Below are 16,486 nucleotides of genomic sequence, written 5' to 3'. Positions count from 1 at the left end.
AATTTTTTTTAACGTGCACAATCCAATTCGGGTTTTTATAACCGGTTGGATCGACGAGTTTTAAGAAAATCGGTTGAATTTGACTTGATCATCCCAGATCACATGCATAAGCAGTCCAATCACGAAACCAACCCAATTATGCTATCTGATCCGTTAGATTGGTCCGACCAGCTGAGTCAAATCGGGTTTTGTATGTTTTGGTAAAAAAAAAATTCTTGTGTTGTGAAAAAAAAAAATCGAGCCAACACCACCCACGTGATTGTGGGACCCAACAACACAAAGCCTTCTCTTATTTTCGGTGTTCTCGCTTCGCTCCTTCTACTATCTTTAATTTTTATCCATGGCGGAACCGGAAGCGGAGTCTTTTCGGATGCTCCGGAACCTGACCCGAATCGTGATCCAAATCTCCACCCTCTCCTCCGCCGCATCCTTTGTGCCCATCCTCAAGCCCCAATGCTGCGACCTCGCTCGCCGAATAAGGTTCCTCGCTGCCCTCTTCCAGGAACTGCACGACGACATCGTTTCGAGCCGCGCGGTTCACTTCCTCGCGCTCGAAGACGCGCTCTTCAAGGCCATGGAACTGCTCCGATTCGCCACACGCGCCAGCCAGGTCTTCACGGTGTGTCGTTTTACATTGAAACGACGAGCTTCATATAAAAATAGCATTGCTTAGCTTAACAACACTGTCTTTTTCTTATCGGCGATTGTCAGTAGTTAGCTTTTTTTATTTGTAAATTTTAATGGTTAGTCTGTTATTTATTTGTTTGCGGTAGATTTGAATACGACCTATTTCTCCCTCTATTCACCCTTTACCACCCCGTCAACCTTATATCTCCGTTAGTAGTTAGGTTAACACAGTCTTTTTAACACACTTGGTTAAAATTGATGAGAAATTACTAAATAAGAAATGTTAGCAACACACATTCTGACACATCTTTCTTTTTGTTTGTAAATTATCAAATATTAGCTGAAATTTATTGAAAACTACACAATTTTTGTTGGTCTCATTATTTATTTAAAGAGTTTATCTTGATTTTATAGTTTTCTGTTTGAAGGAGTGTGTATCTTACAAAATTTCGTGGACTCTACCTCTTATTTAACGAGTCTCATTGTCTCACTTGTAATTTTGTAGTTAAAAAAAAAAATTAACCAATATTAGAGAATGTGTTAGAAAGTGTGTTACTGGCACTCCTTTTGCTCGTTTATGTTTGTTTTTGTAATGTTGTAAATTTGGATTTAATTTTGTGTTTGGTTCTGTGGATGTTGCTTGCAATTGCAGATACTGGATAGAGAGCAAGTTATGTTCGGATTCACTGATGTTGCTGTTCGGTTTGAACATGCATTAAGCATGATCTCCTTTGGCGAGCTTGATGTTTCTGAAGAAATTAAGGAGCAGGTGAATAATGTCTGTGAAGGACATGTTTTTGGATTGAGAACTTGATACTTCTACAGCAATGAGAATGTTAATTGTTTGTAATTTTGTGAAGGAGATTGAGTACATTCTAAATGTTCAGAAATAAGCTTGTTGATACGGTTTTTCTTATGCTATGAAGAATTGCTAATTGCTAAGAATGTGGTCATGTTTGGGACCAAACGCGCTAACTTAGCGCATTTAGTTCAACTTTTTGTTTTTTTTTGCTTATTTTTATCAGCTTAGGGAGAACTTATAAAAATGAGCTATTATTTGCTCAGAAACAATCGTTTTCAATATGCACTTGCTTAAGTGTTTTTTGTGTGTTTGGAATGAAATCATCAATGCAGGTCACTGCCTTTTCACCATGTTGAAGCACCAAAATACATGGATGTGGATTGTGGATCCCATTGAATCTGTCGCAGAATCATACATGCATTCACTCAATAAGAACTTATCACATTAGAACTTGTAGCTTGTTTTGATAAGCTTCACTAAAGAATTTATTGGAATAAGCTAAAAAGAGCTAACAGAAAAGTCATAAGCTACTTCAATAAACCTAATTAAATACTTGTTAAGTGTTTATATGATAAGATAAGCCCAAATAAGCTTTGTAATAAATCTTCCAAACATCCTCTAAGAAATGTCGTTTTCCTCGGTGTATTGGTCTTTACTTGTAGTGAGTTCATTAATTTCTCATTTGTCTGTGACTATGTCTTTTCGTTCTGTTTTAATTTTAAGGTCTTATTTTTCTGCTCCTGTTGTCATTTCAGGTTGCACTTGTGATCACTCAGTTTAGAAGAGCCAAAGCGCAGTTTGATCCGCCTGGTTTTCAGCTTTACGAGCATCTGTTGTTTGTTTACAACCAGAGCTATGATGTGAATACTGAAACTGCTGAACTACGTGTAATCTGTGAAAAGCTACAATTTCTCAATGTGGATGACATCAAGCAAGAGTCACTTGCTCTGCAAAAGATGGTTGTAGACAAGGGTGGCTATTCTCAGAAAAACATACATGATATGTCATTAGTAGTGCTGAAAAAAATTCAAGATTTCTTGGTGATGGAATCTGGAAACAATATTGTGTCACCAAGTGAGGATTTCTCTCATCATACTGATGAGCCATATCTAAAACTATGCCCACAATCACTGGTTATACCTGATGAGTTTCGCTGCCCAATATCTCTAGAGCTAATGAAAGATCCTGTTATCATTTGCACAGGGCAGGTTTGTATATCACTTTTTTTAATTGTCTTTATGTATGATAAGAGTTTAGAAGTTATTATGCAAAAATAGAAACCAAAGTTGCTCCTTTAATGTCTCCTTCACATTCATTTATCATATGATTTATAGTTGTTAGTTGAGTTTCCCTACATGGTAACCTATGAACACTTTTTGGTTTTGTTCTTTTTTATATCATTATTCAATGATGTGATCCTTATTATTAGACTTTTGTAAAACAGATAGTGTGTGTTTGGTTAAGCGTTGAAACCACGTTCAACGGAAAAAAACACGTGTTCCAATGCACAAAACCAAAAGCAATGTGAGGGAAGCTTTTTCTTAACGCCAGTTGCGTTGAGCGAAATGCATATGCAAACATAGCTTTAGTAACTAAGAATATTACATGGTTTTTAGTCCTGTGTGAAAAAGGGGGAAAGAGACCATGAAAGACATTGGAGGAAGTTGTTAGGAGGGATCTCATGGTAAATAATATCTAAAGATTTGGTCTTTAACTGAGTTGAATAATGTCATATAATCCATGTAACAGACCTCACCTAGTGGAATAAGGCTTTTGTCATTGTTGTAATCAGTAACCAAGAATGATGCTCTGTACAAAATAGAAGGGCAGTGGAGAACATAGCTCATGGAAAAAAAGTGATGGGAAATTCAAGCACTTTAGGTCAAGGAATAATGTACTCTAAGAACTGTGAATGAAATGAACTGCAAAGAAAAAAAAAAAGAAAAATTGTTCACCTATATTTGAGGGTTATCTACTACTAACCTTGTATTTTATAATTGTTGAAAAGGAGCCTTCATACAGTCATACAAAGTTGTTTAGTTCTTGGCTTTATTCATTTATTGCTATATTATTTACTTGGTAATATATTTGATATTTATGTACAAAATATTTTGAGTCCTGCTGAAAAATGATTTCTTCCCCAGTGCCCCCTGTCCCCCCGGTTTAGTGTGAGCTCTATGAATTCAATGCTGTTCACAGGTGTAAACACTGCATTCAAAATTTTGATGAGAAGAATAAATAAATAAGTTTGTGTTCTCTGCAGTATTATACAGTTATCTACCATTGTTAAGTTTAAACTTCATGGAGTTGTTACATGCTATATAATGTTGGATTCTTGAGAAAGTAATGCTAGTCAAGCTTTAAACTCATTTCCCATCCTCCTGCAGGCCATTGGATCTTTTTGAGTATTTTCACATCATATATGGTACAGGATCCAATGGCTGAGAAGAGTGTGACTTTTGGGGTGGTGATGGTGGTAAGTTTGGTCAGTGGCAGAGCTAGCCATTAATATGATCATGGTTTTGACTGGGGGTTTCGGATGCATAAAGAAAAAAAAAACTATATAAGAAATAGTGGGCTTTTAAAAAATTAAAGAAAAGGCTCCACCCCTAGTCTTGGTCTTGGGTAAGTTAATAGCAATACTCTTTAAAAACTAGAAGTATACTAGTATAGAGAATATGGACTAGTAAGATATTATTTAGAATTCATTCACATTTAGAAACTTGTAATTCTGTTATATTGACTCTTTTTGCAGACATATGATCGATCTTGCATAAAGAAATGGCTTGAAGCAGGGCATAGAACATGTCCCATGACTCAACAGATTCTTTCCACCTCCATCCTCATACCCAACCATGCTTTATATGGCCTGATATCAAGTTGGTGTGAGGCAAATGGAGTGGAACCGCCTAAAAGGTCAGGAAATTTATGGCTCTGTAAGACAACATCAGATGGCTCTTCTGAATTCATAGATCTTGATATCTTAGTGAGCAAACTTTCTTCCAATGATATCGAGGAACTTCGATGTGCAGTAGGTGAGCATTGTATCAAAATCGAACACATTTCTTCACTTCCTCTGTCTTTCTCTCTCTCTCTCTAACACACACACACACATACACAAAAAAAACAATATTGTGGAAGACAGTTTAGAATTGTTGGTGATGCCCATCAAATTTTGTTTGGTTAATTAGTGGTAGAAATAGGTATATGGAAGGATGAAGGGTTATTGTTTGTAGTTATTAAAAGCCTTAACAGCAGGAGGCATTTGCAAACAATATATTGATTATTGTGGTAATAATGTGGTTTAATGGGTAGGATTGCTAGCTGTTTGGGTTCTGGGAACAGAACTTATGACATTAGTAATTTTTACTTTTTTAGATTGGTGGGTTTAGGGAAAATCAGGGTCAAGTCAACTAAAGATTTGAGGGGACAGTTTTTTGATGATGCAAACCAATGAAATTTGATGAAAATGTGAAGCAGAAGATAAGATGAAGAAAATAAACCATGACATCAAAGCTAGACTAATAGGATTTGCATGCAGGATAAGAGTTTGAAATAAATAATCAATAGGATTGCATTATGCTGCTATTCCTTCTCTGGGAAAGAAAGTATTACTATGTCTTAAACAGACCTATATTTTGTTCTGCCTTAAGTAGAAATAACTGAATAAGTCATAAATCATATTTCTTTTAGGATTTTGACTATACTAATACTTATTGTTACCATAAAATAATTATGATTGGTATGGTCTTTGCAATATTGAGGGCGAGCCCTGGTGCAGCGGTAAAGTTGTGCCTTGGTGACTTGTTGGTCATGGGTTCGAATCCGGAAACAGCCTCTTTGCATATGCAAGGGTAAGACTGCGTACAACATCCCTCCCCCATACCTTCGCATAGCGAAGAGCCTCTGGGCAATGGGGTACGAAGTTTTTTATGGTCTTTGCAATATTACAATCACCCCTCGCTCAAATCTAAGCCAAAACATTAAGCTGATTTGATCTTAAAGGCTCATGCTTTCCTGTGTTCAGTAATCCTCTGAGCACTGGACAAAACTTTGGTACTGTGAAATTACTGCTGCTGTAAAGTGTAGTATTAAAAATAATCCTCATATTTCAAAAGTTCTACTAAAATGACAAAAGGTAAATGAAGGATAAAGAAATACTGGGCTATAATACAAAACTTTGGCTTTTGTTTTCTTAGTCCTAGCTTCCTTATTTTTCCTGTGGTTTTAACACTTCTACAAACTACAAAGGACAATGTTTTCTTTTCTTTTTTTCTTGTGTGTGCATGCAGGGATTATTTTATTTAAAAACAATTTATTTTCTGCTTTTGTTCATAAGCATGATTTAATGTTAGATTGTACCATTCTCAAAATTGCTAAGCTTTTCTCCATAGTTCCAAGTATGATGGCACCTACAACTGGTGGCCTGGTGAACTCCATTGTGGGTTTAATGCAGAGACAGGTTCAAATGTTTCTCTGTTTTCAAAGAAATTTCACTTTGCTTGTTGACATCTTTTTAGTTTGAGAACAATGCTTGTTTAGGGATCTCTCAAATCACCAGCCTTGTATTTCCTTTGGATTATATACATTGCCTTTATCCTCATTTTAATGCAGGGGAGCTCTGACTTCTTGCCAAGCAAAATAGTCAAAATCGAATGCTGATTGCTGAAGCGGGTGCTATACCCCACCTTGTTGATCTCCTCTATGCACCTGATGCTGGCACCCAAGAGCATGTAGTTACTGCTCTCCTGAACTTGTCTATCAATGTGGATAATAAAGAGCGCATCATGGCTTCAGAGGCTGTGCCAGGCATCCTTCATGTGCTAGAAAATGGTAGTATGGAAGCTCAGGAAAATGCAGCAGCCACCTTTTTCAGCCTCTCTGGGGTGGATGAGAACAGAGTGGCAATTGGTGCGTCTGGAGCAATCCCAGCATTAGTTACTCTATTTTGTGAGGGAAGTCAAAGAGGGAAGGTGGATGCCGCAAAAGCACTATTCAATCTGTGTTTATCCCAAGGGAACAAAGGACAAGCAATTAGGGCTGGTATTGTCCCTAAGTTGATAGAAATGCTAACAGAACCTGATGGGGATATGAGGGATGAGGCAATGACAATAATGGCTGTAGTGGCTAACCATTCTGATGGACAAGCAGCAATTGGATCTATGAATGTTGTATCCACTTTGGTGGAATTAGTCAGTAACAGATCTCCTGGGAACAAAGAGAATGCAACTTCAGTGTTGCTTCTCCTATGTAATGGAGACCCTTTTTATTTGTCCATTGTCAGTTCACTTGGGTTGGTCAATCCTCTCTTGGACCTGGCAGGAAATGGTTCAGAAGGGCCAAGCGGAAAGCTTCCCAGCTTCTAGAGTTGATAGGAAACCATTGAGACTATACTTGGAAAACTGCCAGCTAGATTTTAGGTGCATCTGTTGCTATTTTATGTTACAGCAGATGGCAAAGATAGTGATTGTAGATGTGATTTATACAATAGGTTACTATAATATAGGATCCCCAATATTTCCTTTTCATTTTTTAGTTTAAAGGAAATTTCCATTTTACTCTACCAATCAATCATTTAGTTGAATTGAATCACTTGTGCTGTAGAGCTTGTAGGAAGGGTTAAGGTGGCTGTTAAACACATAGTAGAAATACAGATATTTGTAATCAGAAGAAAAAATTGTAAACTTCTTCATCCCAAACTCCTACTGACTTAATGGCATTTTGTTTTTTTGAAATGAAATGTCTTCAACAGTTGTTTAAGCCTAATGTTTCAGTCTCACTTGTGATCAAGATTCTTGTCTTTCGGTGGTGAGTCTCAATCACATATCTTGGACCAAAAGGCTACAATATTATTATATTATGTTTCCCTTTCTTTGTGGGAGTGGCAAGTTTTTTCATGCAGGTCATCTCAAGAAAGAGACAGGTCTCGATGCCGATTTCCACAAAGATATAATAAAAATCATTGTTGGTAATGGGGGCATGGTTACGTGATTCATTATTCCTGGTTAGGATACCTGAATAACACTCTTTTCTTGTTTCGGCTGATGACATTATTATTCTTACAAAAAATGTATTTAAGAAAATAAAAGGGCTACGATGTCGAAATTTCAAAAAGGCAGCTATTGCGTAATGTCAAATAACACTTTCATATTTGCGATGCTAGGGACCGTGAAGGATCCTGTGTACTAAAACATTATCATGAAAAACAGTTAACCAAGTGGGTATTTTTTTTTTGGACTATTTAAAATGTTTCTTTGGACTATTAAATGTAATTATATATGTAAAATTTTAACTAATTCTTCTGATTAAAATGGAACAATTTTGCAATATGAGATTGTTTAAACTAAGTCAAGGGTAAACAAGGGGTAATTACGTAGTGTTGCAAAGGTGAATCAGCATCATGCAGAAAAAGACGCATTTCCACTACAACGACCGGGAATCAGGAAGAAATAACTCGATAGGAACGGCTTCCAACATGATTAGTTTGCCAAATTTGTGGCTGCTATCCGAAACTAATTTCATTTCCCACAATGCGTGCATGATCTCTCTAACAAAGCAAATTGCTCTACTGTCTTTCATGCTTTTGGAGTATGATCAAAACCCACTTCAAGGAAGGCGTGACAGGCACAAGTCTCCTAATAATGTTCTTTTATTGAGTGAATCCTTTCGTGCAAAATAATAGATAAGACTTGCTTCTATACAAGTATTTTAATATATATATATATATATATATATATATATATATATATATATATATATATATATATATAAAATAAAAAAAATAGATACGTAATTTCATTAAAATCTTACATTTATCACGTTTAGCAAATAATATAATTTTAACAAATTTCATAAAGATGTATAATATTTTTTCATTTAATTTAACCATATGTTACTCTTTCCGTTCTCGTTTATAGTAAAAAAAATAACTTTTTTTTGTTCTTAAATATAAATAAAACTACTTTTGTCTTATTTAATAAGATTATGTTTAAAATATCTTTCATTTAATAGGGATTTTATGTTTAATATCAAGTTTCAATAAAGAATAATTTAAAAAAAAGATTTTTTTTTTTAAATTAAAAATGACACAATTTAAAGAAACTAACTTACGATCTTCAACGAAGATTAGTTACTGTTTTTGGAGGAAGTTACATATGTCATGGTTAAAAAAATTGTTTAATAAGTGTGAAATTATTATTTTTTTCTTATAAAAGAAAAAAGAGGAAGTATCATTTATCATTTACATAATATATATATATATATATATATATATATATATCTTTTTGTTCTTTATCAATACAATAAAAAAGAGTTTACAGCCTTGAGCTCAATTTAGTCCAGACCACAAGTTAAATGGGCCACTATTTTTACATTTCAAATATTTAAAATTAATTTTTTATTCATAAAAAAAGAAAAATCTTGCCATTTTAAGACCTTAAATTCAGATTCAAGTTTTACCATTGCTAGACATAACCTATTTATTACTAAATATACTTCGTTTCCTTTTTTTTTTCCTTGAGCTCAGTTTAGACCTATACAGACTACAAGTTAAATGGCCCACTATTTTTATATTTTGAAAATTTAAGATTAATTTTGTATTCATAAAAAATAAAAATCGTGTATTTTAAAGATCTTAAATTCAAATTCAAGTTTTGCAATTGCTAAACATACCTTTTTTTTATTACTAAATATACTTTTCCTTTTTTTGCTAATAATTTTACTTAAATATCTTTTCTTTTCTTTTTTTTTCCTCTGCTTCACCCATTCACCATAAGGAAGTCCATATATGCTCATCGTGTATGTTTTACCTCATGCTCTTTAATCGTGAATATTACAACTAGTGGTGGCGTGTGTAACTACTATATCGAGAAATAATGCCCATAATGGTGGGAGCCATTTGAATAATTTGTTGTGAAAAATAATCTTCCCACTCTGCAATTGGATATGCTTAGCAATTTATTTTGGATAATAAAAAAAATACGAAGAACATATAGGGGTAGTTTAACAATTAGAGAGGGTACAATTTAGCTATGAACCTTCAAGTTTTTAATTCAAGTTCTGTTAATTTTACTCCAACCAAGTAAAAATGTAAGATAATTATCAATTGAGATAAATTGACAATTCATATAGTAATTTAAATCATTATAAAATAAAATCAGGATAGCTGGAGTGGGCCAAAATCTAATTTCGATTTTTCAAACCCAATTTATATTTTTTAGTTGGCTGAATGGGTGGATTCGACTCAATTTTATAGTCTTAATTTCAAGACACTTGGTTTAATTTAAGGTAAAAAAAAAAAAAAAAACCTTAAGTCTTTTAGTTATAAAGCCTAACAAATAGAGCTATTGCAAGAGTTAAGAAAGAGATGTCACTTTTTTTTTTTTTCCTTCTGGCCAAACAAAGAGGTGTCACTTTTAGGAAAGAGAAAAAAACGAAAAAAAATGCCAAATATTACCTTTAAAGTTGAATTTAGAACATAAAAAAGGTTGAATTTAGAAGCGTATAACATTTTCTCATCTTTGGAGCTGATTGTCCTATAGCTCCCACTATACTCTCTTTTTTCCACAACGTAGTTAGTTTTCTATGAAATAGTGGCCTAACTTTTAATATGTATTTACACATACTTTTTAATTAGGAAATAAAAGCAAGAAAAAGTGAGAAGAATAAAATCTAATAATTTGTTTTTATCAATGTCTGCATTTATGGATAAATTTCATTCTCTTCCAAATTTCTTTTCTAGATTATCTTTTTGTTTTCCACATAAAGGTGTAAAGAAAAAAAAAAACGAAAGGTGTATAGGTCGTTTTCACCCGTTTTTATAGTCCATTTATAATAGAAACGATGTCAACTTACAGTTATCTGTATTAGTAAAGCACCTATTTTCTTCAACTTTGAAAAATAACCTGCTTGCTTCATAAATTTTACGAATTCAATTTAATTTTGATTATTGTAATTTTTTATAAGATTTAATTTAATTGAGAGAAGATCATTAAAATTCGTTTGCAAAATATATTTAATATTTTAAAAGTTAATTTAATGCTTACTAATTAAATAGTTACAGTTAAAAATAATCCATCCGTTTTACAAACTCATATATATATATATATATATATATATATATATATTAATTTAGTTTCAATTAAATTAATAGAACCATCTGACCATCTATATTAAAGTTATATCCAACAAAAATAGCTGAAAGCACATAGCTGAAAACTAAAGTTGGTAGTTAGGTGTTGAAAAGTTAGCTTAATAAAGTATGAATATTGGGTAAAACTAGTTGTTGAGGTAGCAAGTAAAATGACAAAAAAATAATAAAATCATAATTTTTTAATAAAGATAATAAAGAAATTGAATAAATATGTTGAAGATAAAAATGAAAAAAATATAAGAAAACAAGTTAAAAGATAGCGTTTTAAAAAAATGCTACTTTGACTAACATTTTTCAAAAAATACTACAAATTATTTTAAAAAAACTTTTTTACTAAATAATCAAACAAATATTTTAACTTATAAAAAAAAGTTAAAAGCTGGCTAAAATTCCTTGTTGAACATAACCTAAATTTGGTGTCAACTCTCCTATCTATCTATCTATATAAGTAAATATCACTTGAAATTTTTAGAGTCATCAAATCAAAACTTTAATTTTACAATAATCATTAATTTGATTCAATTATGTAAATTTTACTGAGACAGTTTGGCATCATTAGATTGAAACTTTAACTTTGTTGTAGTCATCAGATCAAAACATTTTGAAAGATTATGAATTTTTAAAATAATGATTTACTATTTCTAATTATTATTATTATTATTAAACAGAAATAGAAAAAAATATTTAAAATAATTTTTTAATTTTAGAATATTTACTTTTAAAACACTTATTTAATATATGTATATTACTAATTTATGCACATATTTAAAATATTTTATATCTATATATCTATGTAAATTACAATAATATATATTTTATTTTTAATTTTTTAAAATATATTAATTTAATTTTGTGTTACAAATAAAATTATTACTATATTATAAAAATAAAATATGTAAGAATATGTTTTGATGAAAACAATTGTAAAGATATGATCCACTAAAAAATAATTGCAAACCTGTTTTAAATTTTGAAAAAAAAAATGTCTTAATTTGCATAATTTGGTTACTTTTAAGGGTCAGGATTTATATAACGTTATAAATCGTGATATACTTTTCAACTTCAAAATAAATAGTTATACTTTTTATTTTTAAAAAGTAAAAGATATATACTTTAAAGCTTTTTTATTTCTTTTTTATTTCCATTGAGTCAAACAATGTTACATATTCATTTATTGTCAGCACTAGATTAAATGCTAGGAGTATTATCAATTCATTTCATCAATTAATGTGTTCTGTTTATTTTGAAAGAAAAGAATAATTCATTCAATTTTTAAATTAATCAATAACGAATAAAATTGATTTATATTTAGTAACTTATTATAAAACATTTTAAATTTTATTGTAAACATGAATTGACATCATAATTATCACAATTAAAATTATTATTCTCTCTTGTATATTTTATATTCTTTCATGAAGTTTAGGGGTCAATTAGCAAGTGTATTTCTTCATTCTTTATCCCTTTTAATTTTATATAGATAAGAAATGAAGGATGATTAGACTAAGAAACTTCAGAAACATATTCATCAAACAATTGCAATAGACATGCAATATGCAAAAATGGAGTCAAGAGAAATTTTTTTCATGTTACTATTTTAAAGGTACGAAACATTAACCATTCATTTTTTTCATATCTTCTTTTTGCTAATCAATTATTGAGTATTAGTATCTATATTTTCTTCACAGTATTATTGAGTTATCTTTTTTTTAGTTCAGTATGATACTTTATCTTTTAAAAAATTTATTTTAGTCCTTTATCTTAATTAAAAGATTTGAAATGCTCATTCTATTAGGGTTAACATTACGTTGTTACCATCCACTCTTTTATGTGTTTTGTCTATTGTGCACCCCCTACCATTTTTTTTCTCAGATTAAACATTCCAAGTCTTCCTCCCTAAATCCTAGACCAAGCCCCAAGCCCCAAGCCCACGAGGAAGAACGAGTCTCCCCATGTTTGAAACGGTTCAATTTTCCACCACACATGTGATCTTGTAATCATCGTCACCAATGCCGACAAGCTCTACCGTGAGATGCACGTGAAGTACTTGAAATACACTAGAAGGGGGGGGGGGTTGAATAGTGTGATGGATAAATACTTAATCTTTCGAAAAATTTTGAAGGCTTTTCTTAATTAGATATCAATGGATGAAGGGTTTCGTCCAAGGGGTTTGAAATGACGTGCTCAAAAAATAGTTCACAAAACTCGGATACAATAGTGTAGAAGTAGCTTATAGAAAATAACTAGTTATATAGAAGTAGTAAAGAGAACACAAAGGTTTTATATTGGTTTACCCTAACTCTTGTGCTACATCCTATTCTCCCTCAAACCATGAAGGATTCCACTAATCAATTCTTTGATTACAAACAAGTATTCTCTATGTTACTTCTAGCTACAACGAGTACTCTCTAGGCCACTCTTGGCAATACACTTAATATCCCCCTGAGATTAAGACTCAGGTATTCTTTGTCACTGAGCCACTCTTGGTTTTTACAAAAAAAAATATGTTTGATAGAGAATGTATTCTAATCACTTAACGAGTGTTTACACAGTAAGCTTGAATACAATGAAACTCATTAACTTAGTGGAGCTAAGATTCACTCAATTTGCTCAATTTTCCTTCGTCCTGTAAAATTGATAGCGTTACGACACTTGTTCATTTTGTCTCAAGTTATTCTCTTATGATTCAACAAATTTAACATGAACATCTTCAAGCTTTATATAGACTTCAGAGCTTCAATATGTTGAGAGATCCCATCTAGTTGTTGTCTAATAGTTTTGGCGCTTGACACAAGGTCGTTTATTGTGCAGAGAAAGTGAGGACCACAAACAGTTTCTGCCGCATATCTTCAAAGAATTACAATCTGTGAATGTCGCCTAGTGCTTAGAGCTGACTTTCATCGTATGAATCAAAGGAAACATTAACAACATAGGACAAAAGGAATTAAGAATATCAAGACAAGGCAATTTAAATCTTCCATTTTGTGCGCTATGGCACGAGTGTCTTACTGAACATATGGACGTTACTTTCTGATGATTGTTTTCAGTACTTGAGAATCGAGTAATTGTTCCACTGCTTTTGTATTGTGAGCCAAGTGCTTAAGCACTTGTCTTCTCATTACTGGATGTTGATGCGGTATCATCCAATGACTGATACTTTGCCTACTGTCTAGAACCTTTCAGTTTATGCTTTTCCGTTTGTATCTTATAAAGATATATGAACTTGTAGCTTAAGTATGAAATGTTAATACATAAAATTTATACTTTGTTAACATAAAAAACATAGTAATTTAGTTGTTTGGTAGAGTCCAATGTAACTTGGACACAACTAGACCTAACTATCTCCCCCTTTTTTATGATGGAAAACACTATAAATTTTGATACCAATAATGATGAGAGAAAGAGATTAACATCATAGTATCAGAGTAGTTTAGATTGTACTGTCACATACTACTTACTCCTTGTTTGTGTCTCTGAAGAATATATCTTAGACATTCAACAAACTTGTTAATTGTCAGAGTATAAAGGGATCTTTCAAAAAACATAATCAAAGCAGATATTGCATAATTAGAGTAGTTATGTTATCATAATGATTGAGCATATTATGTGAAGATTAATGAGACTCTCCTTGAGTTCATCTTCTTATGCATGTATTAGAATATGTATTAATCAGAGCATACATAGTATATGTGTAGGAAAAAAAACATGAAAACACACATATGTGACCACTGTAACACTTGTTTTATTAAACTTGGCAGAGAGTACAAGTGTTTTATAAATCAAAATTCCTATTATACTTTCTCCCCCTTTGTCATTATCAAAATATATGGGTTTGAAGAGAAAAAGGAAATGACATTGGACATCATAGTCAACCCTCAGTGGCCGGAGGTGGAGGGTTTGATGGTGGTGATTTCAGGGTGAAGGCAAAGGCACAGACACATGATTTTTAGTGGTTGCAGGTGCAAGAGTAATGGTTGGTTGTGGTGGAGGTGGTTGGACGTATGGAGGCAGCCTTTGTTGCATTAACAAGTTCATGTTGAAAAGCACCGAGTCATTAAAAGACTTGAAGGATGACTCAAGAGTATTCTTTATCAAAAAATTGGTTTCCATGTGTTCAACAAGGAACCTTTTCTCCATAGTTTCTTCCAAGTTGGCCTGTTGAAGGTGCTCCTCAGACACACTAGTTGGAGCAACTATGGTCAGAGGGGTTATCTCTCATGGAGTATTGGAAGTTCTGATTGTTGTAAGTGCATCTTTAGGGATGGGTTAGTGATGTAAGCTCCATTGGAGCTTGTAGGCCTAGGATCTTCTTCATCAATGGATTTCTTTGCTTCTTGGAAGATGAATGACAGCGTAATGAAGAAGAAAGAGAGAGGGGAGATGCCACTTCAAGGAGAAGATGAGTCTAGAAGAAGCTCACCACCATAGGAGGCCATAAATAAGAGCTTGGAGGAAGAAGGAGATGAATGAAGGGAGAGGAAGAGAAGAGCACGAAATTTTGTGCTCTAAAAGAGCTCTGAAATCTGAAGTTTAATATTCAAATGATCAAAGTTCCAAAAATGCACACACAAGTCCTCTATTTATAGCCTAAGTGTCACACAAAATTGGAGGGAAATTTAAATTTCTATTCAAATTTCACTTGAATTTGAAATTGAATTTGTGGAGCCAAATTTTGGAGCCAAAATTTCACTAATTATGATTAGCAAATTTTAGCTATGGTTCAACCCACTAATTCAAGATCAAGTCCAAGATTCTCCACTAAGTATGCTTAGGTGGCATGAGGCATGTAAAGCATGAAACACATGCACAAAGTGTGACTATATGATGTGGCAATTGGGTGTAGCAAGCAAATGTTCACCTCCCCCTCTAATATTTAATTTGATTGGGCTTCTCCCAATTCAATTAAATTTATTTTCCAACACACACATCAAATATTCACTTAATTCATGTGAAATTACAAAACTACCCTTACAAAAACTAGTCTAGGTGTCCTAAAATACAAGGGCTGAAAAATCCTACATTTCTAGGGGACCTTACCTACATTATAGAGCCCTAAATACAAGGCCCAAAAATAATGAAACCTTAATCTAATATGTTCAAAGATAAGTGGGCTCATACTTAGCCCATGGGTCTGAAATCTATCCTAAGGCTCATGAGAACCCTAGGGCCTTCTCTTGCATCTTTGGCCCAATCTTCTTGGAGTCTTTTATCCAATGTCCTTGGGGGTAGGATTGCATCATTCCCTCCCCCTTGACAAGGATTTGACCTCAAATCCAGAGGTTCTTGAAACTCATGGATTCTTTCCACAACACTTGTAAAAAGAATAAAAATATATGTATTAGTGATGTTGGGTATGTTAGAGTACGGTAAGGACTGAAAACCCCTTTCCTAGCCATCTTCCCATGAGAGAATATAGTTCCTCACCAACTCAATGAGTGGTGCTACAAGTATAGAAAAATATGGGACAAACCTTTTTAAAAGTTTGTTAAGATATTGAAGCCCCAAATTTCCCTTATACTCGGTGGAGTAGGCCACTCAGGAATGACCTTTATTCCCTTATGATCCATGGGAAGCCCTTGATCACTATTTAAAAAGTTAAGGAAAGTAATGGAATAAAACATACCTTTTTCTTTATTTTCATGTTGATTATTCCTACAAAAAATTACAACAAACATAAGGTGTCCCACATGAGCACCTAGGTTTGCATTGAAAAAAAAAATAAGAACAAACCTACCTAATGAGTCCCTATGTACACAAATCATGAAGATGTTGGGTGCATGAGTGATTTTACAAAAAGAGTGTTGCACCACTCAACACATTCATCATACCACCTATCATAGGGATTTGGTGCCAAATAGTACCTATTTTAGGCACCAACAAAGCACAAGGATTTAAGCTCTTGTGAA

General features: G+C 32.9%; 2 protein-coding genes across 4 annotated transcripts; both read left to right on the top strand.

The window, feature by feature from the left end:
* The first annotated feature begins 288 nt into the window (after positions 1-288).
* LOC114395732 (U-box domain-containing protein 13-like) lies at positions 289-7,195 on the top strand. 3 transcript variants are annotated; one of them, XM_028357575.1, is made up of 5 exons: positions 295-619; positions 1,280-1,396; positions 2,185-2,637; positions 4,185-4,464; positions 6,044-7,195. In XM_028357575.1, exons 1-5 carry the CDS (start codon positions 341-343, stop codon positions 6,052-6,054), a joined length of 1,140 nt encoding a protein of 379 aa, XP_028213376.1. In that variant the 5' UTR covers positions 295-340; the 3' UTR covers positions 6,055-7,195. The 3 variants fall into 3 exon arrangements, with proteins under 3 accessions (XP_028213375.1, XP_028213374.1, XP_028213376.1); XM_028357574.1 differs by having other exon boundaries at positions 289-610; positions 4,185-7,195; XM_028357573.1 differs by having other exon boundaries at positions 291-619; positions 4,185-7,195.
* LOC114397258 (U-box domain-containing protein 13-like) lies at positions 6,085-6,795 on the top strand. The gene has a single exon (XM_028359348.1). It carries the CDS (start codon positions 6,085-6,087, stop codon positions 6,793-6,795), a length of 711 nt encoding a protein of 236 aa, XP_028215149.1.
* Positions 7,196-16,486: the final 9,291 nt, after the last annotated feature.

This window comes from Glycine soja, chromosome 18 (genome assembly GCF_004193775.1).
Source record: "Glycine soja cultivar W05 chromosome 18, ASM419377v2, whole genome shotgun sequence".
Classification (NCBI taxonomy): Eukaryota; Viridiplantae; Streptophyta; class Magnoliopsida; order Fabales; family Fabaceae; genus Glycine; species Glycine soja.
This window is presented reverse-complemented; position numbering and strand designations above follow the sequence as displayed.

Coding starts and splice junctions, on each gene's coding strand:
- LOC114395732 (XM_028357573.1), top strand. CDS start 341: ATGGCGGAACCGGAAGCGGAGTCTTTTCGGATGCTCCGGAACCTGACC. Junction 620..1,279: donor GCGCCAGCCAGGTCTTCACG/GTGTGTCGTTTT, acceptor TTGCAATTGCAG/ATACTGGATAGAGAGCAAGT. Junction 1,397..2,184: donor CTGAAGAAATTAAGGAGCAG/GTGAATAATGTC, acceptor TTGTCATTTCAG/GTTGCACTTGTGATCACTCA.
- LOC114397258 (XM_028359348.1), top strand. CDS start 6,085: ATGCTGATTGCTGAAGCGGGTGCTATACCCCACCTTGTTGATCTCCTC.